The following is a 24,267-nucleotide window of genomic DNA, read 5'->3' as shown; positions in this document are numbered from 1 at the left end:
AATCTGTCATATTTGGCTTCTCTTTCAGCTATTTCAAGGGAGGACATTAGGTCTAATGATGAAACCAGCAGGCATCATATAGGTACAATATGGGCCGAAGTAGCAGCAGCTCTGTCTTCTCTGTCACTTATTATATAAGTATACTCATTATTTATCAAAGACTAGAGTCCCCTGATTTTTCGGTGTTAGAATGGCCAAAATGACAGAGCATTTGCTGACAGTTTAGCACCTTCAGAGAACAAAATAAGGAAGAAAGTGAAAACTCCCACTTGGGTAACATAAAAAGCTGCGGTAGCACTGCAGGCACATTGGCTTCACTGGGATTCCAGCCTCAGTTACTGCTCGAGGGCCTCAGTCCTTCTCCCCGGGCTTCCCTCCTCCACCTCTATGTTGAGCTTGCACAAGTCTTGATGCAACTGTCCCAGAAACTGTAGTAAGACATTGCACTTCCCAGAAAAGAAAATGGTTTTAAGTCGTAATTTTTCATCTCACTTTGGGTCCCTATGTACCCATATCAACAACTATGCCAGCTCAGTAGAGGAAGGGGCACAAGGATTTGGAGTGAGAGGGTGGTGTGGCCTAAAACAGGTGAAACTTACTTGCCAGGGTGCTCCCAGGGACCAGAACTACCTGGTCTATCTACCAGGTCTTCCTCTGGCATCCCTCCCACCAGCATCTACCAGTGTGTGTTTTTTCTGTGTACTCCATTTCTGGTATTGGCATACTCCTTATGTGCTGCTGTTCTGCCCTGGATATTTGACACTGGGGGAGACTTTTGAAAGAAGTCAGGGACTTTTGAATCTTTTTGATTTACATACTGCTAAACCTTCTAAGTGGAGCTGAAGAACCCCTCATAGCAGATTTCAATGCTTGTTTTTCTAAAGTACAATTTTAACCAGGATTCCAGGTGGAAAATTATGGGTCTGAGATGCCAAGCACAAAAATAAGTTCTTGTTAAGGAGGGCTGTGTCAAATTGAAAGTCTTCGGCTGCATTTCCTCTTTTGCTTCATTAAATTTGTGCACAAATAGTTCCCAGTATGCTATCTTGAAGTATTATAAAAGCCTAATGGCTAATGATTCATAAAAATGTGTAATAAGTCTGCCTGTGCCTTATCAAACAAAGGGCAAAATATACAGAACAACTACCCAATCAAACAGAAACAATCTCTTAACTATTTTGGAGATACCTATCTATAAATTCAGCCACCAAGAACAAACCAATAAGGAAGTTTTGGGTAAAAACTCATCCAAAAATGAGACTATAGGAGCTAGTTTTTGTCAGAAGTAACACAATAATGCTACAGAGTAACTTGGAGTTTTGCTAACTGTGAATAAAGGGACAAGGAGGAAGGCACCTGAGAATGCCCTGTAATATAGAAATGAGCTGACCCCCTCATGAATAAACAAAAATTGACCTAGGTACACACTGAATGAAGTGTATATTGAATTACCTACTGGAAGTAGTGATGAGGTGATACTTGTTCCCCAAGCTACCATAACACCTATAGATCCCACTCCACCTCAAAGAGCATGGTAGACTCCATAGGGTCTGCTTTTTCAAATTTGCCCTGAGGCTGATTTTTAAATGCCCAGTTCTGTAAGGATGACTTTACAGAACAATTAGAACTCCTACTGAAAGACTGGGTTTCAATGAATACACAAAGTCCAAACAAACTGGATACTTTTACAAATCTGTCTCTACCTGTGCAAGTTAGCTGATTTCTGAGAACCTATGTAAACATAATTCAAAAGACAGTCCAAGCACACAGGGTAGTTTATAGCCTAAACAAGAGAAGTGGCAGTGTAATTAAAATTTTCCTTCCTTTAAAAAAAAAACCAAAAACCCTGAGTATATAAGGGTATTTATTGCCCTATAAATGCTTCACATAACTGTGAAGGTCTATACTTAGAACTTTTAAATTAAATACTGTGAGGGGCTTACACAAATGTGCTTCTAAATACAGCATTTACCCATCATATGGACCGATACGAAATACCTCTTCTAAAACAATTGCACAAGATCTAGGAAAAGAAAAACAACGATCCTCGGTTAGATCTTTTAATATGGGATATTGGCCATGTACATGTTGTAATGTTCTTTTAAGTGACTGGGAGAAAATGAAGACAGTAAGAAGTTAATGACAGTAACAACCCTTGATATTTGGTTCATATCACAGGCTATTTATGAGATATATGCTTTATAAGGGGGGGGGGTTGTGTTTTCACTCTGAAGTCAGAAGTTGTTATTAACCAAATAACATCCATAAATTTCAGTTTTCATACGAGAAAACTACAAGGCACTGCTCTGTCCCAAATTTTATCGTCTAAATGATGGAAATTCTAACTAATATCAGTACTTGCTGAAATCATATGAAGAATGTGAATCCAAGGGGCATACTGCATATTACCTTTTTTATGCAGTACAAGCATATGTGCATTTGTATGGTACAAGCTCCACTGCTTCTCTAAAATGACTGAATGTTTACCATTAAAGTAAACTAACCAGAAGACTCAGAAGAGGATAGGTGATAAAATTGAGGTGAAATTAGAGGCTTGTAAGTTGCCATAGGAAAAAAGCATTTATTCGTTTCCAGTCCTATTATTTTGCTGCTGAGATATGACTTCCTTGTGTGAAACAAAATCACTGGTCACGAATGAGAAAAGTATTAAAAATATGAAAATAATAAACCCACTGCCTATTTGAAACTTAATTTAATCCTCATATATTCATGCCTGCTTTCTGAAGGTGGTAAAGTATGTATAGTCTTGTCAATTAAACTACTGACTGAGTTATAAGTGTGGGTTTTTTAAAAACTCATCATTACCTTAAGGGACAATGCACGTATGATTGAATGTCTGAAAAGCAAAGACCGAACGAACACAGTAGGACCTCGAGGAAGTAAAAGATGGTACCTTCTATGTCTAAGTGCTGAATTCGCACCTTTTGTCTAGTTCCAGATAAACTCTGGTCTAGAAATGAAACATTTCTCTGAGCAATGATAGCATTGCCTTCTTATTTAGGTGAGCATGTTACTGATTGCTGAGGGATGAGGAAAACTGCTCTTCAGTAGAAATCAAGCCACCTCACCCGTGAGAGATGGAGATGGTGATGAAGAGCACACAGAAAGAAGATTCTTTTCCTTCGGCCTTGTTGACACTTTACCAAGCAGTAAATGATGTGTCAAGAGTGAGAGTAGGTATAAATTTCCACAGTTCCTCCAAGGTCCATAGAGCCATCCACCCCCTGCTAGTGCAGTTGAGTATTTGAAATGTAACCTGCAAAAGAAAAAATGCAATAACAGATTCTTGTTGAAAGAGTATAATCTGCACTATCTCTTTTAGACTGTTTGATGATCTAACTTCTGTGCAATTTGAATCACCAAAAGTAGCAGGCAAGTTCCCTTTTAAAGTCAATACAGATGCCTGCAGTAGCCAGCTGAACATCTCCTTGCTTGTTGAGACAAAACTGAAGCATGGTTTAACATCAAAACTATTTGTCAGCTTGGTCAAATACACAGTAAAATATTCTTAAAATATTACCAAGAATTGTATATGCAAATTAACACCTAATTTTCGTCTTCTATGTATATAATTTGCCTTAAGTAGCACAGTATACACTCTAATAAATCGCATACTGCAAAATTACACTGGAGATATGTCTTCATCTCTCAAGTACTCTAAGGTCTGAATGTTCATAAGGGCTTGAGTATGTTTGTTTACCTCACTGGAAATACCGTTTTTCTTTTCATACGAGGAAAGTACATTGGCCAGTGATATGACCCCTTCTACGTAAGCAATAAACTGTGGACAAATTGTGCTGAATTTGTAATAATAGCTGCATTACTGTCAAAAGCAAGAAGAGTGGCTGAAAGCAATGAACAGTCCATTACCAGATTAAAATCTATACTTTGCATCTATGGAAGAAGTAGTCTGTAAGGGCTCACTAACCTGAAGATGTATCACAAAGGATAATTTCTCAGTCTTTATTAAATTTATTGCAAAAATTCAGTGTATATGGCTGAAATTCAGCATGGCATTATAAATAATTGACATGCACAAAGGTTCAGGCCTTGATTACATAATAAAGTGATTTTTCTAAGCAGAGAAGAACTGGGTATTTAACCCTGCCAAATGTTTGTTCATTGGTGTGGCATTTACTCATGTGATTAGTCCCACCAGTGACTGCCACCTTTACTCAGCCTGGAGCTTGCTTGTCCATAAATAGCCCTCCACACAGGAATAGACAAGGGTGTGAGCTGCTAGTGACTTCTTCATAACTGTAAGTTTTTATTAGTTTGTTCTCTTTCCCATTAGTTTGTTCTTCTCTCCCATTTTCTTTTAACATCAATAACATTTTAGAAAGATGCCACGCCTGAAAACACACGTGATTAAGATGCCCATAATACAGAACTGATGTAAGCTATATTACTTGTGTATAAAAATCAATAAAAGAGAATTTTAAAACAGATGTTAAGTACTGCATGCTACTCCAGTTTTCTATTTGTCTTTTAATGCCACAAGCTTCTTTGCATACAGCTGTGCATGAAGGCTGATGGGCGAGATGCCCTGTCCCAGGAGAACCAGTACTACAGGTACAGCACTCCTTGCTGTCTCTGGGCCAGCAGTAAGCAACAAAAATGACTACTCTAAATCACTTGACCAAGTTGCGCATGAGGGGTTGGCCCTTTCCCCCTGCCCTCTTTTGTGGAGCTGCACAGAAGAATATTGTCAAAGTCAAGACTTGGGTGTCCAGCTGAAGCCACGGTTGCCCATCCTGCATCTCCATTTTGTCTTCCATACTCGGGTAGACTCCCATAAAGTCCTGCAGAAATAATAGGGATCTTGGCCACAGTGGCCAGCGCAGAAAATCCCCAACCAAATAATACAAGCCTTACTCTCTCGGCACTTAGAAGCACAGTCCATTTGGAAATTGCATCTGGTGTGTATGATGTGTACATGTGTTATAAACAAAGAGGTCTCACATTCATTCAGGCCAGTTTTACACAGGGTCGAATCCTGACCAACAGCAAAGCTGCCTCCTGTCTGTGCTGACTATAATAAGAAACATTCACTGGACTCTGCATGGAAATTTCATATGTGTTTGCCTCAGTGTATATGCTGATCCCACTACACAGAGACTGTTAGCTTATGGCAGTGCTGACAAGAAAGACATACAGCACCTCCATATTCCTGCTGTGCAATATGAGCATATGGTACTGATACAATTGATTTCACTGGCACAGTCTGACCTGCAGCTCACAGGTGACATGCTAAAATCACTTAAAGGGATCATTAATCTGTTATTAGGTTGCAACTATTAATATGTGATCTTGCTCTTTCAAAAACCCCAGTGAATGATTTGTAATGGCTTCCTTTCTTTCTCTTTAACTGCAGCCTCCATCTTTCTTTCTGCTTCCATACATATTCCCTCATATATTCTTGTCTGAGAACTCCTGTAGGATGACATGTAGGGGAAAAAAAGATACACCGAGACATAATTACACTGGTATAGCTAACAAAAAAGGCCTAGATGTTTCAAATGTCAGTAGTTCTGAAGATGTGTGGGCAGGATTTACACCACTATTATGTTGCCACTGGTAACTGACTGCATTTTTAACCTTCCAACTGCTGGCTAGCAGCGTGAAAGAGGATAACTCTAGGTACTTAGTGCTAGAAATAAACAAGCTCATGAAAAAACCCTAAAACTTATTGTTGTGAAACTGAGACAAACAAGGGGAAGGACTGTATAAATGATAGATTAGAGCTGTTTCTCCCTGATGGGCAGTCTACAACATCCAGTTTGCTGACATGTCTCTGCTTCCTCTGCTGGGACAGCTCTCAGGATTTTGGCCATTCCAGACAGAGGCAAAAGGAAAGAGTGAAGCTTCTACTGGGTGTATTTTAAAGGCAGAGACATCTCAGGCAGAAGATATTTGATGGAGTCCCACTGTCAAAAAGTTGGCAACAGCTTGCTGCTGAGAGTGAGCGATTTGGAGACACTAAGCAATCTGACAGACTATGAAACCGTATAATGGAATCAGACATATAATCTGAAATAGGGAGTAGTTGCTGGCAGGGATGGTACACCCACAGTTTTGGTATGACGAGTGAGGACTAAAAAGAAGACCAAGCTTCCTGGGCACATAACGGTGGTATTATTAGGGTGCCTGTCCAGAAGGAGAGGATCAAATTTAGGGAATAAAACAGGATTCGGTGAAGAATAATAATATGTTACAGGAGATAATGAGAAGAGAAAAACTTGAGATATGCAATTGCACTTCATATGTCATGCAAAGAGAGGAGATACTCTCATTCCCTCTGAGATGTGCTTGTTGTGACAAATTCCTGCCTAAGAGGCCCCATAAAAACAAATACTGTAAACTGGGGAGAGGTTGCAAGGGACTAGAACTATGCTATTACCCTTATTTAGGCACTCAAATAAAAAATGGCCTGATGTGCAAGTGCCCTAAACATCTAGAAAACTTATTAAAATCAAAGCATCCACACCTGCTCAACATCTTGGCATTTCATAGGGCCTTTACTTTAGAAAGGAGGGAAATTTCAGAGGAAGCTGTGATCATCCAACTGCCTCCTTAGCATGATCCCTAAATATGCATTTTAAAGTCTTTCAGGCTACCGAACTGAAAATTGTGTGAAACCATTCCTGGTCTCTAAACACTTATCTGCTGGGTTTTGGGGTTTGTTTTGTTTGGTTTTTTTTAATCTTGGAGAACGTAAACTGTAGATAGATAGTCACAGCATGGCCTTTGCTGAAAAAATCCTATCCCTATCAATTCACAAAGCCCAGATGAAAAGGATATAGAGGAGGCAGTGCTCGTGCTGCAATGCATGTGATTAAACAGTTCTGTTCCATTTAAAGACCTTTTGGAGAATGCCAGACTGTTCCTAGTTTTAACCTTTAAAATGCAACAAGGACTTTTAGAGCTACTCTGGCATTTCCCAGTGTAACCCACACCTCCCACATATAGCAGAGATTACTTCAACAAGCAAAGTTCCAGAGAAGGAGCTGTATATGTGTATGTACAGCCTATGGACCTCTGTAAAAGGGTATATCTCTCTCAGAAAGTAGACATTCTCTTAGCATCCCACTAACTCCTCATGCTGAGAAGTGGTGTCATCTACAATAGCCTCACTCATTTTCAGAACTTCCCCTTCCCCCTTTCACTTAATGCTGGCAAGTCAACTACCAAGACCAAACCAGGCAGCATATTTTTGTGTATCTCCCAGAATGGCAATTAAAGTTGCTCAAAAAAATCAATAAAATTAAAGAAACGTTAAGTTTTTCCTGGAGGCAATGTTCTCTGCACAATCCAAGCATCACCTGCTTTTGTAGACATGATCAATGGAGACGAGACTGTCTCGGATCCATCTATCCTGCCCTAACATGTCAGAGCGCTGGGCTATGGCTCAGCTGCTAGGAGATACCTTACTCTTAATTCATGCTGAAACAATGTGATGGGACAAAAATCATTCATTCATGCCTTCATTAAGCCACTCCATTTCTTGTAATGCTTTTTTTGTTGCTGCTGGGAAATAGGAATGTTTGTATAAGGCTCATCATGTATTGCAATCTCATGGAAGCCATTTTAGTATGCCCTCTGTGATAACCTTTCATGGGACCTTCTAGCCTTTGACCTAATCTAAGGACAGTATTTTTTGAAGATCTAAGCATCAGGGGCCCTGTACCAAGAAAAACCTTCATACACTGTGTAGTATTGTTAATCTAGTGATTAGGCTCTTTAAGTAATGTATTTACATGTGAGCTTGTTTGTCCTACTCCTAGGATGCAAAGCAGCCCTAAAGCCACCACTGAGCCTAGGCTGGTAAGGTTATGGCTGGTCTGTATTCCTGCATAGTACCAGCAGGGCTTAAGGCTCTTTGCACGACTGAAACTTCGTAACTGAGAGCCACAACTACTTTTCTGTATGGGGATGTCACTCTGAAATATCCTCCTTTCCTCGCCATTGGTCACTCTCGTTGCACAGTAAGAAAAAGGTGCAATGCAAAGAATGGACTTTTCTTGGGCAACTCTCTGTCAATGCTCCTCTCTGGTCTCTCTTTTCTTTCGTGGAGGATGAGCTGTCTACATCAACCCTAGAAACCAAACATCAATTTTAGTAATAAATCAAATGGTGAGGATATGCTGAATCATTGGGGCGTCACATTCATGCAAAGGCACAGCTGCACAGAGGAAGTCTGGCAGAGTCAGTCATCTGGTGAAAATGGAAAGCAGGTCACATTTTCAAGGCAGACTATAGTCTGTTGCAGCCTTGGGTCTACTTCACTTACAATTTAGCTGTGCTTGCTGTGGGCAGTCCCCATTCAGGTTTCTGATTTTACCAAATCTGTGCCCACAAGACTGCTCTGTTCCTGCAGGAGTGTTTTTTTTTTTAATACACACATCTTCATATCCCTAGTTTTATGGCAGGCACCAAGATGCTACCATAATACCTTGAGAAAATTGTAGCAATAAAGTCTAGACAAGTATTTTATTGTCTGAATTTGATATGGCCACATTCTTTTAAGTGGTAAAATCACACACATGACATCCTGGAAATAAGGTAGAGAAGATTTCTCTCGTTTCTCTATTTATTTCACACCTTGGTTTTGATAATTATAACTGTATAGTCTCAGAGAGGACCATAAATGCCTCTAAAGCTGACCTAAAATCAGTTTCCACCTGTAGTGTTGCCTAATACCAAATGAAGACTTTTCGGGGTCGTAAGCAAGTGTTATGAGCCCTTTGTGAAAAAGCTGAAATTTCCATCCTTCAAGAAATGTCACACCACCTCAGACCTTGTCCCAGATCACTACTGACTGCTACTCCCACTGCACAGTGGGTCAGTGTCATTTCTGAAAGGCAATGCCCAGTTTAGGGGAAAGGATGAAAAATATCCCTCTTGGTTCAATTTTCTTACACAGATCAGATGATATAAGGCAGGTGAGGTGAACTGAGATGCATGAAAAATTAATCCAGTAAGTGATTTTTCAGATTATGTATCTCCAAAATTCTCTACATTTTCTTCCATCAAAATCTAGCAGTGCAGAGGGCTTTAAAGATAAATTCCAAATCTGCAGGTGATGATTTGAAGAAATATTTCTTCATTTCAAAACATTTTAAAATGCTATACCTGAGTAATATAAACCATATCATACATAGAATCATAGAATCATTTAGGCTAGAAGAGACCTTTAAGATCACTGAGTCTAGCCTTTGTCCCAGCCCTACCAACCACTAGACCATTGCCCTAAGTGCAACATCTGTCTTCTTAAACACTTCCAGGAACAGTGACTCCAGCACCTACCTGGGCAAGCCATTCCAATGCCTGCCAACCCTTTCAGTTAAGAAATTCCTAATATCCATATAGTTATATGTCAGATGGAAAGGAAGCACAATTATAGGAAATAAAACATAAAGTAGTATCTATGAAATATTGTAAAATATGTCAGGTGAGATTTGAACCATCTGAGAGCCTGAAAATCACCCTTTCAGTCTAGAGACAAGTAGGTTCATCTAGTTCATCTGTCATATTTAGAGACCTGAATGTTGCTGCTCTAGCTTAAAACTGCTAGACGATACTAGTGATAACTAAATTATTCATGGCAAACATTACAGAACATGTAAATACATTTCTCATCTTGGCTTGGTCTTGGTTTGGTTTGGGCTTTTTCCATTTCCAAACACAACTCTAGTCAATTCATAACTGTACTCAATATTCATCCATATTATGCAAAGGTCACTGTAAATGTCTGCTCATGGAATATACAATATCTACAAAGTCATGTGGGATTGTCTCTAGGCCTGAATTTCAAGCCCTGGACCACAAGCCAAAGATAAAATGATTAAGAATGACAAAAGTGAGAAACTCTTTCTTCATTACCAAGAAGCCTTTCATCAACAGAATGATGAATTTCTCTTTAAGACAGAGTTGTGACTGAATATGTTGTGAATATTTGGGGACTATTCAAATTCTGGAAATGTATATTTAAATGATATATTCATTTGCAAAATACTGGTAAAAGAAAAATCTACATTAGGTAAAAAATACATACAAAGCTATCAGAAAACCTGAGGCCATCAGACTTCTGAATAAATACATAAATAAATAAATGTACTCTTTATTCTGCCATTCTTTGCATATCATGGTCTGAAACTAATGCTATAGATTTAACTGTGCCTTGTCATCAGCATGCTCTTATTGTGAGGCAGGGGTGGTTGCAGAATCTCCCAGTTGCCAATTCTCATTACATTGTATGAATCTCATCATGCCCAACAGTTATCATCAAGTACAAGCTCCAGGAGACTGAAAAATCTTCTGAGAACCTCAGCTTTTGATTACAAGGAAAAAAAGGAATGTTGTAGTCCTTATGACTGCAGAAACAAGAGAAGAAAAATGTATCTTTGCTGTGCTGTCAGTATGCTGGAGGTTCATTAACCCAGAGGCAAAATTAAACATCTCTCAGAACCCACTATGTTTGATTTTTTTTTCTTTTTTTCTTTCTAAGCCAGAAGAAGAGACAGTCAGAGAGGGGGCTGACATTTTTTAAACTTGCTAAAGCAAAGCTGAAATTCAAGTCATTAACTTCAGCTGGAAGCAGAGAGAAAAAATGGGCTATTTCTTGTCATAAATCACAGAATTTTGAACTAGGTGTATGGTAAAGGGCAGAGCTTTCTTAAAAAGTCATTATATCACAGGGGCAATAGCAAGCTAATCTGTCAGTGTACAAATAATGGGGAAATATTGTCTGGAACTGCCTTTCTCCAAATTAACAAAATAGTCCATTTTATTTACAATCTGGTTGTCTTGCCTGTTGAATTGAAAATGCACAAAGCTAGCGCATCAGATGATCTCACAGAAAGCAGCTCTGCCAAGACTGCCATAGGTTGCTTTGCATCGTCATCCTACCTTATATGAAAGACTAAGCATGAGTTGAGCGGCTTTTGTTTGTTTGTTTGTTCATTTCTTGACACCTCTTTCAGTATCAGTTCCATGGAATTATTGCATTCAGTGCTGTATTATGTGCTCATTGTATTTTGTACGATGCTTGGATTGGCGTGTGGTTCTTTATTAATAAAAGCTATGTTGTTCAGCAGCTGTATGTGGCAGCCATATACGATTACAATACACAATAGGAACTGCTCATTTCTACACTGTTTCTAGGGAAGTAAAGGGTTACTAGGGGAAGTGGTGTTTTATCACACATTCAGCATTACACAAAAATAGCCTAGAAGACCAAAATGCCTGAATTAAAGTCTCCATGTTTCTGCAATTAATTTTAATACCACAGTGATCTATTTTGGATATCGTAAGCATATGCTTTCTGTCCAATGTATGCATAGTTAATGATACTTGGGGAGGTGCAGGAAAGAGAAAGAAAATCTTTTCTTAAATATTGAGAAAGGAAGAATTTGGTTCAGTACATGAGGGCAGAGCTACTCTGGATGGAGCTGCCTCTCTGCTGGGGGTGGGGAGGCAGCTCACCAGACACCGTGAAGCCTTCGTCTCGTAGGGCTGGGATAATGTGACTGCACAGCATGCAAGACCAAAAACCGTATGTGCCTTTCTGTTTCTGATGACCCTTTTTCACAACCATGTTTTGGGCTGGGTTGTTGGTTTGGGGTTTTTTTTCCTAGTCAATTTGTTGTCAGTGAAAGTTTCTAGACTGACGGCCAAAAAAATTAATCTCCCTTATTAAACCACAGCCAACAACCAGCACAGACACTGCCTTAAGTATTAAAATCGATCCCTCTAAGCCTTCGTTTTTCATGCCATCAATTGCATTGCTGTAAAGTAGGTGTCAGATGAGACCACCTCAATATTGCTTATGCAAACCATGGTGAATACCTGCCACAATTTTCTCTGAACATATGCAAAGCAACAAACAAGGAGCAAAGCAGGGGATGATAGGCTCCTGCAAATTCCTGAATTTGACCTGGAAGGTTTACTTTCCATTTGATTTTGCAATTTATTCAGATCTGGATCCCAGAAACAGAGCTCCTAACAGTAGCAGTAGCCTATTGTTGTATCTCCAAAAAACAGATCTGAGCCTCACCACCCTCTTATGATGTGCCTGAGGCCACCAGGCACATCACAGATGGTGGTACCCTTTGGCCAGCACTGATCACTTCGGACTTGCAAGTCTGAAGCCAGAGGCTTTGTATCTCATTATGGTGTTGCTGAACTATGCTAGCTTACAGAATGCACTTTCACGGACTTACAGCGTTAGATATATCTCATGCTTTGCCTCCCTCAGAAATGAATTCTTCCCATAGTTGAAGCAAGCACTCACTTCTACTCATTGGCGCACGTACAGTTCAGACGGTGCACTTCTGAATTTAGTCATGTTACATCCTGTGTTACCTGATTAAGATCAGTAGCTGGGAGTTGATTGTTTAATTGACTTTTCAGAAACTCAGCTACGCATCTGCTATGTCTTTCCCATTACATATGGGGAATAAAATGAAAAGCTTGAAACATTTACAAGCACAAGGAAGGGTTCACTTCATTCTTGAATTCATCAGCTTAAATACTGCAGGGATTCTTACACTACTGGGACTTCCCAAATCTTCCCATGGACTGCATCAAAACATCTCACGCCTGAACCCTAAATTCTCATCAAACACTCAGTTCCGCAAGTTTTCCACTGTTGGGGGCAGGGGGGAGAACGGGGAAGGTGCTGGGGACTGTGCTTGCAAGCGCTTGGCAACCTGAGGCTCTCTCTCCAACAGTATGGACATCCACCAAATTTCAAAGCAGAGGAGCCCCACTGCCCTCATGCAAGGAGAATCAGATGCTGCTAGGGAGAGGCAGTAGAACGAAACCCCAAACTTACATGACCCAGTCAAGGCAACAGCCTCAGCAAAACCCAGGCTTCCCCAACAGGGCCAATTTTGCTTTATAGGAATTAGCTGGAATGAAAACAGGTTCAATTCCTAAAGATAAAACTAAGACACTGCAGAACCACGCTCATCACCCTCCTACAGGCTATCTGAGGCACTTTTTTTCCCAGAATGTTAATTACTCACTTCAAAGTGAAATGAGTAATGGATGAATTCCATGACTATTTAACTCCTACCAATCTCCCTGGATCACAGGTTTTAGCCACCATCATTTCAGAAAAAACAACTAAAACATGTCTTAGGCCAGAATGAACTGCCATAAACATGCAATGTGGAGTGTTACTGTTTGCATAAAAGATTTTTTATCACCTAATTTTATAAGCTACTATTACTTTTGGCCCCCAAAATGGCCAGTTTTGAATTATTAAAAGAAACTATAGCTTTTCATTCAATATCAATTCTTAGGATCAAATAGTCCTTAAGAGATTACAAAACAGTGTTCCAAAACTTGAGTAAGATTTTAGTAAATCTAGTTTTATTTGCATGGGGCACCAACCACTAAAATAGCTTTAGGATATAAAAAAGCTTATGTTTAGTCTTGGACTTAAAATTCAAGTTACATCTTCCTTTACTGTATCAGCAGAACAAATCTTAATTATAAATTAAAACAATTACAGATTTATACAACCGAGGTTGAACCTCTAAAACAATACAGAATGTTTCTTATTAAAAGAGCTACGCTCTGGGTGGGGCAAAGCAATAAATGTAGCCAAATTTTTTGCCTTTTTTTTGAATCTCTACATTAAAGAAGAAAGATTTAAAGTTATATACTCACATGGCAACCAATTACAAGACACACAATTTTGTTACTGAAATGTGTCTAAAAGCTAGCTTCGAAGATCTCAAATTTATCTACTGGTGAGAGCACGTATTGAAAAAAAAATTAGAATGGTGATTGAGGTCTGAGTCATCTCCAAAGGTTTTATAGTATCCTGTGTCTCTGTACCGGCTTTTATGCTTCATTTCCTTTGATACAGTTCTCCAAATAGAGGACATAAATACCATCCAGGTTTTAAAACATTTTATTTGCATATTAAAAAAATTGTGCATTCCAATAATTAAAATCATTTGAACAAAAAAAAAAATGGCACTCGATTAACTGCATTTTACAGCTCGCAGGACCTTGGTACAGCTTTGCATTTATTCGTGTGTTACTCTAGTTTACTGTAGTCCCACCCAAGTTCTTCTTTCATCAACATGCAAGCTCTTTCATGCCACCAGGACCAAAGCCAGACAGGCAGAGGGAAAGGCAGCGCCTTCATTCAGTGTCAGTAGTTCTCTCTATTCTTTTGATGTGAAAGGGGCAGTACAGTCATTTTAAACTTTATCCGACCTCTGCATCTTACAAAGTTAAACAGCTAAAAGAAGTAAAATAAGAAGGCAATGCTTGTGGAATGTACAGTGCATAATTTGGAAGGGTAGATTTCATTACGATTCCCCCGCTTGCTTCTCCTGTTCAATTGCTAAAATCGAGAAAAAACAAAACAAAGCAAAACAAAAAAAGTGAGAAAAAAAATAAAGATCGAGAAACGTATTCACAAAACGATTTTTGTAATTTATAAGGATATATGTATCTCCGTAGATATCGAGATCAAAATATAAATGCAAATAATCGTAAATTAAGCGCTAGTACCCTCCGGGTTGGGGTTTTCGCTGTCTGGCACAGCCACAGCCGCGTATTCTCCCTCCACCCTGCAACCCCCGCACCCCCAGCTCCCCGCCTGCCGCCCCTCTTTGTCTCCTCCCGCCTGTCTCTCTCATTCCCTCCCTCACTCCCTCCTTTCCTGCCTCCATCCCTCCCTCCCTGCCCTTCCCCGCCGCCTGCCCGCACTCACTTTCTTTTGAAGGCAGCGGGTTTTTCTCTTGCGTCTCTGTCTTCTTCAATTTGGACTTGTCAAATTTCTCGATCTCAGCCATGTCTGGTTTGTCGGACATGTTGGCAGGTGACTCTGCGCACACGAGGGAAGAGCCCGTTACCCCAGGGGAGGGTTCCCCGCCGCCCCAACCGCGGGGCCGCGCCCGCCGCCCCCGAAGCTGGGAGCCCCGCCGGAGACGAAAAAACAACGCACGCAGAAAATAAAACGCTTCACCCCCGGCATATTTGAAAACAATAGCAATTTTAAGACGTGTTCATTTAATCCAGCATCAAAGGCGCTGCGGCTCGCCGCCAGCCGCCGCCGGGGGCAACTCCCAGCGCTTGCCGTGCACAATAGAGGGGAAGCGCCAGACACTGACCGCGTTTTCAACTCCTCCAAGGAAAATTAATGTAAAAAAATAAATAAATCAAGCCCTGGGACGCTAACAAAGCCGGCTTGCGGCTCGCACGCCACCGCCCTGCAGCGCCGCGGCCCCCAGACAATACCCTTCCTCTCTCCCCACCCCTCCGGACAATAGCCCACCCCACCCCACCCCCCTCCCCCTGGACAATAGCCCCTGCACCCTGCCCTGCCTTGCCAGCGGTCCTTCCCGGGCAGGGCTGCCGGGCTGCGGAACCCGGGGGTGTGGGGGTTGGGGGGGGGTTGGGGGGGTGGCGGCGGGACCCACCGGTGTCGCCGTGCGGTGATGCTCAGCCCCGCCACTCGCTGCTGCCGCCGCTCCGCACGCCAGTATAAAGGGCGCTCGCTGGCGGGGCGGTTTTATCCCCGCGCCTATGCAAATGACGGTGATGTCACCCGCTAACCATTTTGCCGCTTTCCGCCTTTTTCTCTTTTTTTTTTTTTTACCCCCCTTTGCTTCCTTTCCCTCCCTCTACTGCCCAGCCCTCCTCCTCTTGCCCCCCCTCTCCGCGCACACGCGTACACGCACTCACGGCGACAGACACACAGACAGATACGCACACGCACACCCTCAAAGCCGAAAATAGCCCCCGTCTGCGACCCGGTCTCTATCGCCGTCCCGGCTACGACGGGCGGGAGGAACCCCCGGGCCGGGGCGGGCCGGGCCGGGCCGGGCCGGGCGGGGCGGGGTGGGGGGTGGGGGTGGGGGGAGGCGGATGGTGGCCGCTGCCTGTGGCTACCCAGCCCCGCCTTGCCCCGCCGCCCCGGGGCCGCAGCTCGTCCGGGGCCGGAGCGGGAAGGAGTGAGGGGGCAGGGGCAGCCGCCAGCCTCCTTCCGCAGCTGCGGGCGGCTGTGCTCGGCTTGAGGCGTTCCGTGGTTTTGCTTCAGCCCTCTTGTGTGCCCCTCTCCCCTATAAGCAATATCAGCTCGCTGATTATGGTACTCAAATCTCCGAATTTAGAAGGAAAAGACGAAACCCTTCCTCTGTTCGGAGCGCTGAGAGTTGCCCCCTCCTCTCCTGTCCTTCCCCCGCTGCCTTTGCAACCCTGCTACAGGGAGAGAAATTCTGTCGCTGTCCGTGCAACCCTGCTGCGAGGAAAGAAAAGAAGCTATCACTGGCCTTGCAGCCCTACTGCGATGAAAGGATAAAATCCCACTGCTGTCCTTGCAACCCTGCTGCAGAGGAAAGACAGAACAGCGCCAGCCCCGCGGCCCAAACCGTACTCTGGTGCCGGTCTGGCAAACAATAGCCTCGACCCGCAGCTGCGAGGCTCTGCCTGGCAGCCCCACTCCCCAGAAAAACCGACCCAATCTATCTGGGTGGGCAGTTACTGTTGGGTAGGGGGCATAAAGGGGTGTACGGTGCAGGTGACTCGTTTCTGCATTTACAGCGTTGAGTAATAAACTCAATTATTCACATGAAAGAACAGAAAGACGAAGGGGAGTGGTGTATCTGTGCATGTGCCTATGGCTGAATGACAAGGAGTCGGGGAAATCTCTGCGCCTTTGTCTGGCAGCAGCTCTGCAAGGGATTGGAGGCACGCTCTCTTCCAAGGTGTGGTGTGGGGCAGGAGTTGACGTGTGGGAATTCACTTAATTGCTGCTGCTTTCGGGACATTTATATGAAAATCATGTAATGTATTGCTCCTTGCTCTGTGCCTTCCAGACAGGTATCTGATGCGAGGGTGATTACTGAGGAATTCAAAGCCCTGAGTCACAAACAGTATTAATACATACCAGGAGAGCTGTAAATGTATTTCAGTAAATTTGCGGGGGCTGCTGCTTCTTCTGTTTCATAGCTGTCCTCTTTCTCTTGGCCAGCCACTTTTCATAGCTTTTCCAGAGCTGTCATTTCAAGGGGGTAAAGTATTGTTCTCACACCAACCGCAGTAATACTTGGTATAGAGAATCAGAATTTTCATTTGGCTCAGAGTCTTCCTAAAGCTGAGCTCCTTCATACTGGGAGATGTGATGTATATAAGTCTGTTTTCCTCCTCTAGTCAATGAGCGTCTCCAAGATGGAGATGAACAGAGTTTATCAGAGAGACCACTGGCGCAAACTGAAAGTATTCCTATGAGCCTGGAACTTTGAAAGACTGAAGGCCAAAGGAATAACTTTGGAAAGAAATGGCAAGAAATCTATCATATAGTTTGGGAAAATTTAGAGATTTTCATGGCAACAGCATTAAATGGTTTTCCAAAAGATCTCCGTGTTGGATACCAGCTAACTGCTAGCCTGTGAGCAACTTCTGTAAAATGAGTTTATGGCCTTTTACTGCCTTGATGCTTTTGAGCATTGAACCTCATGACTGGAGTTGTGAGATTTCTCTGATGATTCAGCATCTCCAATGATGATATTACAGCCTCAGACTTTTCAGTTTCTGAACTGAGATTAAATTTAACATAAATATTCTTTAGAATTTTTCTCCGCAGTGGCAGCTACAGTCACTTGCAGATGTGTCTGAGCAAATCAATATTCTTCTGACCTCACTGTGGGAAATACAATCCTGAAATTAAAGAAAGGTGAATGTTTGTGAGACTGGGATTTGATTTTCCAGTAGCAATGTCGCCTTCTTTCACTTCTGCTCATTTTGGAATAGAGCCACAGATCCCTCCCATCAGTGTAAGCCCCAGTCTTAGATGGAGCTTTGCCCTTATCTGCAAACTAGAGTCCTCTGCTGAGTTTAGATTCAATTATAGTTCTGAAAGACACAGACAAATAAAATACTTACACTACTATTTCTTTTCTGCCTTCCTGTATCTGCTTTCTGGTGTATTAACACTGAGATAGTCACAGTATCTTAGAAATGTCATATATACTTTACTACATCTGTGAGGAAAGTCTTGTTCCACTGGAGCAAAATGAGTGTTAAATGTTGGTGACAGGACATAGGCTAATTTCTGTAAAAATAAATCCACTTTATAGTATTTTATATCAGTGATGTAGCTACGGAAGTTGCACATCTCTGTGTCTTTTTATATTTACTTCTATTTGTTGCTGTTTGGAGAATGTGAGGAAGGTACGTGTTCATACAAGACTGCCCCATGTCAAATAACTTCTGGGGATAACAAACTCGAAAGCACACTTGGATGGGGCAGAGCTGACATCTTCTATAAATGTCCTAGGCCAGATAATGTAAAGGATAGTTAGCTTAGGAATTTTTAGTTTGGATACTGATGAGCTGCTCCATTTTTTTTAATTTTCCTCTGTGGCTTTTTGTGTCAGCAGTTTCTCATCATGATGATTGTTTTAAAATTTAGTCAACAAATATTTGGTGGTGTCTAGACATGCACTCTCAGTCATTTGCATATTAAGGGAGAGCACTTCTCAGCACATCCCTGATCCCATTTGGAAAAAGGAAATTAGACCTTGGCTAACATAGTTTTCAGCTAACACCTTTGAGGGTTTGAATTAGAGCAAGGCTGAAAGTTCTTTCTCGCCTTCTAGGAAATTCACATAGTTGGAAAAGTTCTTGCATCTCATTTGTATGTCCATGTTTGAAGCCTTGTAAAAAAGAACATGAATGCTACTTTTTCAGATAAGTATGCACTGCTCCCTTTTGTGAAAAAAGTTATGATAAAAGACTTGCTCAAGGCCATGCAACAGGGGCTTAATATTAACAGATGTCAAAATGTCTGTATCTCAAATTGACTTCAGTGGGCTTTTCCTTGAACTCTGAAGAATGTTTTGAAACGTGATCAAGAGCACAAATCTTCTAACCTTATGTTAAATTCTGCCATAGAATCTATGCATTTGAAAGAGAAAGAGAGAAAGAGAAGAAATAAACAGAAAGAGAGAAAGAGAGAAAGAGAGAAAGAGAGAAAGAGAGAAAGAGAGAAAGAAAGAAAGAAAGAAAGAAAGAAAGAAAGAAAGAAAGAAAGAAAGAAAGAAAGAAAGAAAGAAAGAAAATAAAAGAAAGAAAGACAAAGAAAGAAGAGTAATTAGGGGAATATGAAATGTCTATGTGCTAAAATACCCAAGATTGATTCTTATCTGAGCTTAGTATTCATAATGGGATCCTAGGCACATCAGATGACTAGTAAGACAAAAATAAACTCAGTATGTAAATTTCTCGATCATATGGAAAATAAATTAAAGGAAGAGAAACCAAGTGATTGTTTTCCAGGTCTCAGTTTCACATGTGAAACTTTATTTTCACATGCCTGACCCCCTGAGAGAGAATTGTTTCTCTCACTCCATAGACTGCTAGAGGAAACTGGCAGTGATTCTGAGAGTGTGAGTGAGGAGGCAATCCCTTTGGGTAGTATCTTGCTGCACTGACCCCCTGCCAGCAGCAGAAGGGTGTTGACAGTGACATCAGAGTTTGGGTGTCCAGCTGTTCAAATGTCAGAGCACAATATTTGTGGTGTGTCACATTCCACTGAATGCTACTGAGAATTGAAAAAAGGATAAGTGATTCATGGAGCAGGGTGTTCAAAAGAAGACCCTTCCTATCCCACTTCAGCTTAATTTCAGAAGAGGGATTGCAAAATGCCTGTCCTGGGTGGACAAATGCTGACACTAATTTGCTTTACTGGTAATGAATGCATTTCCTGTTTTACTGTGCTTGACAAAGGGAACTTTGCAACAGGTAGTGCTTATGGGAGAGGGGAATCTGGGTTGGGAAACTCAGATTGCTGCAGGGGAAGCTAAATACCCTCCAGTAGCAGATGTTCCTCTCCCACACCAATCTGCCTGCCTCTGCTTCCCCTGCCTTCTCTGTACTGGTAAACAATAAAAGAAGGGCATTGAGCCTTTCTTTTAATGACTGCAGAAAGCTGTGGCAAGAAATATTTTGGAAGCTAGGTTGTTTGATACTCTAAGTGGAAGATTGCTTTCATACAGTCAATAACAAAGCAAACAAGGTGAAGAGGCCTTCAGCTGTGGTTTCCACCTTTTGAGGGATGCTAAGAATGTATTGTCATAATGTGATTTTTTTTTTTTTAAAGGATAATAAACAAGAGAAGTTTTTCTGACTTTCAGAAAGATTTCTTTGAGTTTGGAGGGAAATACTAAGTTTTTAGTTATTTGTCTGACATGTTTCATGCAGGGGACATTTTGCAAAGGTTTGTGAACTGAATGCATCCAAACAGCCTGTTTTGTCTAAAGTTCCTTTCTGCCAGATGCATGTGCAAACAATATATTTAAAAACTATCTCTAGAAGCAGTGGTTGATTTGCAAAGCACTTGAAAGAACCAAAAGTAATACCCTAGAACACTTCCTGCCTAAAGAAGGCATCTCTGTTTCAGATTTTCACAATTGCTTGTCATAACTTTCTGAGCTTTGCATCAACTTTTCTTCCCTCTCATTTATGTGAGTAAAAATAATAGTTTTGAAAGTATGTGTAACTGGCGACATCAGCATAATGCATCACAAAAGCATAGTGAATCATTTTTCCTAGTGCAACTCAGCAAGCTCTTGATCCTCCAACATTCTTAGTCTTCTCCTAAGAAAAATTGCTCATTACACAGCACGTGCATGGGTGTCAGCAGAGATTACAAACAGAAGTCTCAGGCAAATGGAGAGACCGGATTTTTATGTCACTATTGAGTATGAGTTTCTTTCAGTGCAAATATAAAGTTAGATATGCATTCAAAATACTGTGTTCTCTATTCAACATACAAACAAATCCATATGTACAAAAGACAAGGCCTCTGTTCTTATCAGAATTCCATTGAAAAAGAGATGCCCAAAGTAAACACACAAAATGAAACAATGACTAATAGCGTCAAACTGCCTAGGCTATTGTATGGACTTTAGTAGTCCCTTTGGGGATTGCCAATCCACTTGCTCATAAGAGCACAGAGATAGGGAAATATCCATCAGTGAACATCCCCAAGATACCCATAGTACATACTGTACTCATGGATGAGTTGCAGAGCAACAGAATGTAACAGACATCATTAATTATGTGAATTAAATGAGTCGCAACTTGGAACTCACCCCAGATTTATTGCTTTGTGTTGATTTCCTTGGGCAGATTTTATCACTTGTGATGAATGCTGCTAGCCATATCTGAGGCATTTGCTTTAAAAGAATCTTAAGCATATTCAGCTATCAAGCACCTTTGTGTTTTCAGCTCCCCCAACCCATACAAGTGGAACAATCTCTTGTAAGATTGTAGACAAGCAAAAATTTTCAAAGTTTATGTGTAGGTTTATTTATCTAATCGATTTGTTTCTTTTTCTCCACTACTTGCTTTTTAACCTATTTTTTTTGGGGGGGGGGGGGAGGGGAAAAGAAAAAAGAAACTAAGCTTGGCACTGAACCAGATGTAGAAATAGCTATGAGGTCTACTCAAAACCTGACTCACCTCCTTGACATTTGAGCTTTCACAAGAGTAAGGAGTGAAGGATGGAGCTGTTTGGGTAAAGCACATCTAGTCATTTAAACTTTATTCATGTGATGCTTTCTTCGTAGTGCCAGTTTGTGAAGAACGGGGGAGAAGTACCTTTCGTGAGTGCCACAGCCATGGATTTAAGTGGTCTCTGATGTACTCCACAAGTGGCAGAGACTGTGTGTGTGCATGTATTGGGGGGGAGGGGGGGTGATGGTGGTGGTGGTACTTTCTTGAACATGAAAGGCACAACTCTCAAAGTGTGAAGGCTTTGTCACCCCACCAGCATGTGTGACAGAAAAAGGTGTCCTGGCATCCACATAGCTCCTGAAACTTTTGCCCTCACATTTCTCTTTCAAGGCAAAAAAGAGTTACGATGTCTGAGAGTTAAGATGTCTGAGTGCAAAAAGAGGTGGGGATTGGGAACGACATCTGATGAAGCAGTCATATGCATGGGACATATGGGTTGAAGAGTATCCTGTGTTTGGTAGTCATTTAGGATTTTTGCAGGCATGTCTACGTCTTACTGTCAACCAACCACACCTTGACTAGTATTACTGTTGAGGCAATTAAGGCAGCTGGGCAGAGGGCTTGGGAAAGCACTACTTTTGCACTGGAAACACAAATGCAAATTCCCAATGCACTGGCATAGGCTGCCCAGAAAGGGTGTGGAGTCTCACCTGGAAGCATTCCTGTGTGACCTGATCTAGGCAGACCTGCTTGAGCAGAGGGGTTGGACCAGATGATCTTTAGAGGCCACTTCCAACTCCTGCCATTCTGTGATTCTGTATGATTCTGTGATTTTGCCCATAGAAGTGTTCAGATTTTTCATACAGAAAGGTATAGACTAGTGCTAGAGGTTAAAGATTAAGAAAGCTTGTGATTTTTGTGCTTAAAGTATCAGGCTTATAGAAATGACATTGTCACTGGTAGTAAAAATGTAGTGGTGGGGACAGATGGAGCAAAGTCCTCAGGGGAGCCCTCAGAGTCACTCACAGTCTCTGGTGGCAGCAGGGTCTGTAGCATCTGCTCGCTCAAGTGTCACCTCTGTTGCTCATTATCACTAGATACAAGTTTGCCTAGGTCTTATAGAAACAAAAGCGTTCCCTGGCATGTTCATAGGAAGTTGCTGCACACATGCAAAGGGAAAACAACAACAGTAACACTAATATGTATTGACATAGTGGGATTGTTGCCAAAACATGTCACTGCAGGCAGGCAGACAGAGCTTATTTTTGCAGAAGTGTACAGCTACTTTGCACCTGAATACAAACTATCACACAGGAATAGAAAGAGAAAAAATACGTAAGATCCAATTTTTTGGTCCGTGGGTGTTTTTCTACTGATATTAATAAGCATGGGATTGAATCCAGCTTCCATTTATTGCAATTATTCAATGTGTCTTAAACAGAGTATATGTGAAACTGAGAATGGTATCAAACTTTCCAAAGGGAACACATCTGTACTTATACGTGGAGCCTCTTTATCTTCTGCTGATTAGTCTCCTACACTCATAATGTAAGTTTTATTTCCCAGCTGCAGTCTTGATAAAATCAGAATTATGGGATGAGAAAGAGGAGTAGCCCTGTAGATTGAAATGAATGTGAAAGTTGGTTGTCTATCCCTATAAATCATTTATATGTGCAAACCACATGCTGTTCAAGCAGAATTTTGTCCACTAGTAATGAACTGCTGCCACCAATGGGCTACAATTTGTATTGACAGGCACTTTTAATGCTACACATCTGTGACACTTGTAATAGTAACCAAAATATTCCAGGACTGCAGGTCTAAAATGAAGCCACACCTACACAGGACAGTTTGAAGGAGTCATGATTAAACAACTTATGTCTGTGTCTGCAATACGCTCTGAGTATAGATGTTACTGTCTTGATTTAGACACACTCACAAATTTGGTAAGGGGTCATTTTCTCCCAGTAAACTTCACACCATGTGTGCCAGGGTTAGTTCTTCCATATTCACCTATTTGACAGAAATACAATTGTATATGATGTAGATGTAGATGTATACGAATCACTGTGATTGCCATGGTTTCACACAGAGCAGACATACTGATGTCTGATTCAAGGAAACACGAGCTTTAGATATTGAAGGGCAACTTTAGCAGAAAACATATGCAAAGGATGGTATTTATGGACATCCAGTGCCCCACCCTTGACTAAGTTTATCAAAGATATAGAAAGCAAGTCACTTCAGAATCCCATAGAGTTTGGTCAGACTATGGCTAACACACACTATGAAGACTCCTCAGAAATGTAATTATTTCCATAATCTATTTCAAAGTCAGAGATTGTGGTGTGATAATCCTTACATATAAGTATATCTACCTACTATATATATTAAAAATAGATATAATATGTAATATATATGATTTTTGAACATAAACATGAGGTGTAATATAATATGATGGTTAATAATGTAGTATAATGTAATACTATAGTATAGCTATACATAGTATGGTATTACATTATGTTATATTGTCTTCATGGTTTTAGTTATGTTTCTTAGCTTGAGCATGATTCAGATTAATATCTTTTATTTGCTTGAAAATATTCTACTTAAGCAGTAATGATTAATGTAGCATATCCAGTTTACACACCACTGAAAAGAAAACAAAGCAGCAGGACAATGGAGAATCATTCCCATTTGAAGAGATTACTGAGGTCTGCCAAAATAGATTTCCTGAAAAGATTTATCATGCTGTAGCAT

The 24,267-nt window shown here is 41.1% G+C and overlaps 1 protein-coding gene across 1 annotated transcript; it reads right to left on the bottom strand.

The window, feature by feature from the left end:
• Positions 1–13,929: 13,929 nt before the first annotated feature.
• Positions 13,930–15,577, bottom strand: TMSB4X (thymosin beta 4 X-linked). Its single transcript, XM_061988553.1, has 3 exons — positions 15,468–15,577; positions 14,759–14,872; positions 13,930–14,386 (listed from the first exon to the last, which is right to left on the bottom strand). Exons 2-3 carry the CDS (start codon positions 14,856–14,858, stop codon positions 14,352–14,354), a joined length of 135 nt encoding a protein of 44 aa, XP_061844537.1. The 5' UTR covers positions 14,859–14,872; positions 15,468–15,577; the 3' UTR covers positions 13,930–14,351.
• Between the last annotated feature and the right edge of the window lie 8,690 nt (positions 15,578–24,267).

Source organism: Colius striatus, chromosome 1, assembly GCF_028858725.1.
Source record: "Colius striatus isolate bColStr4 chromosome 1, bColStr4.1.hap1, whole genome shotgun sequence".
NCBI classification, from domain to species: Eukaryota; Metazoa; Chordata; class Aves; order Coliiformes; family Coliidae; genus Colius; species Colius striatus.
The sequence above is the reverse complement of the archived record's forward strand: the minus strand, read 5'-3'. Positions and strand labels throughout refer to the sequence as shown.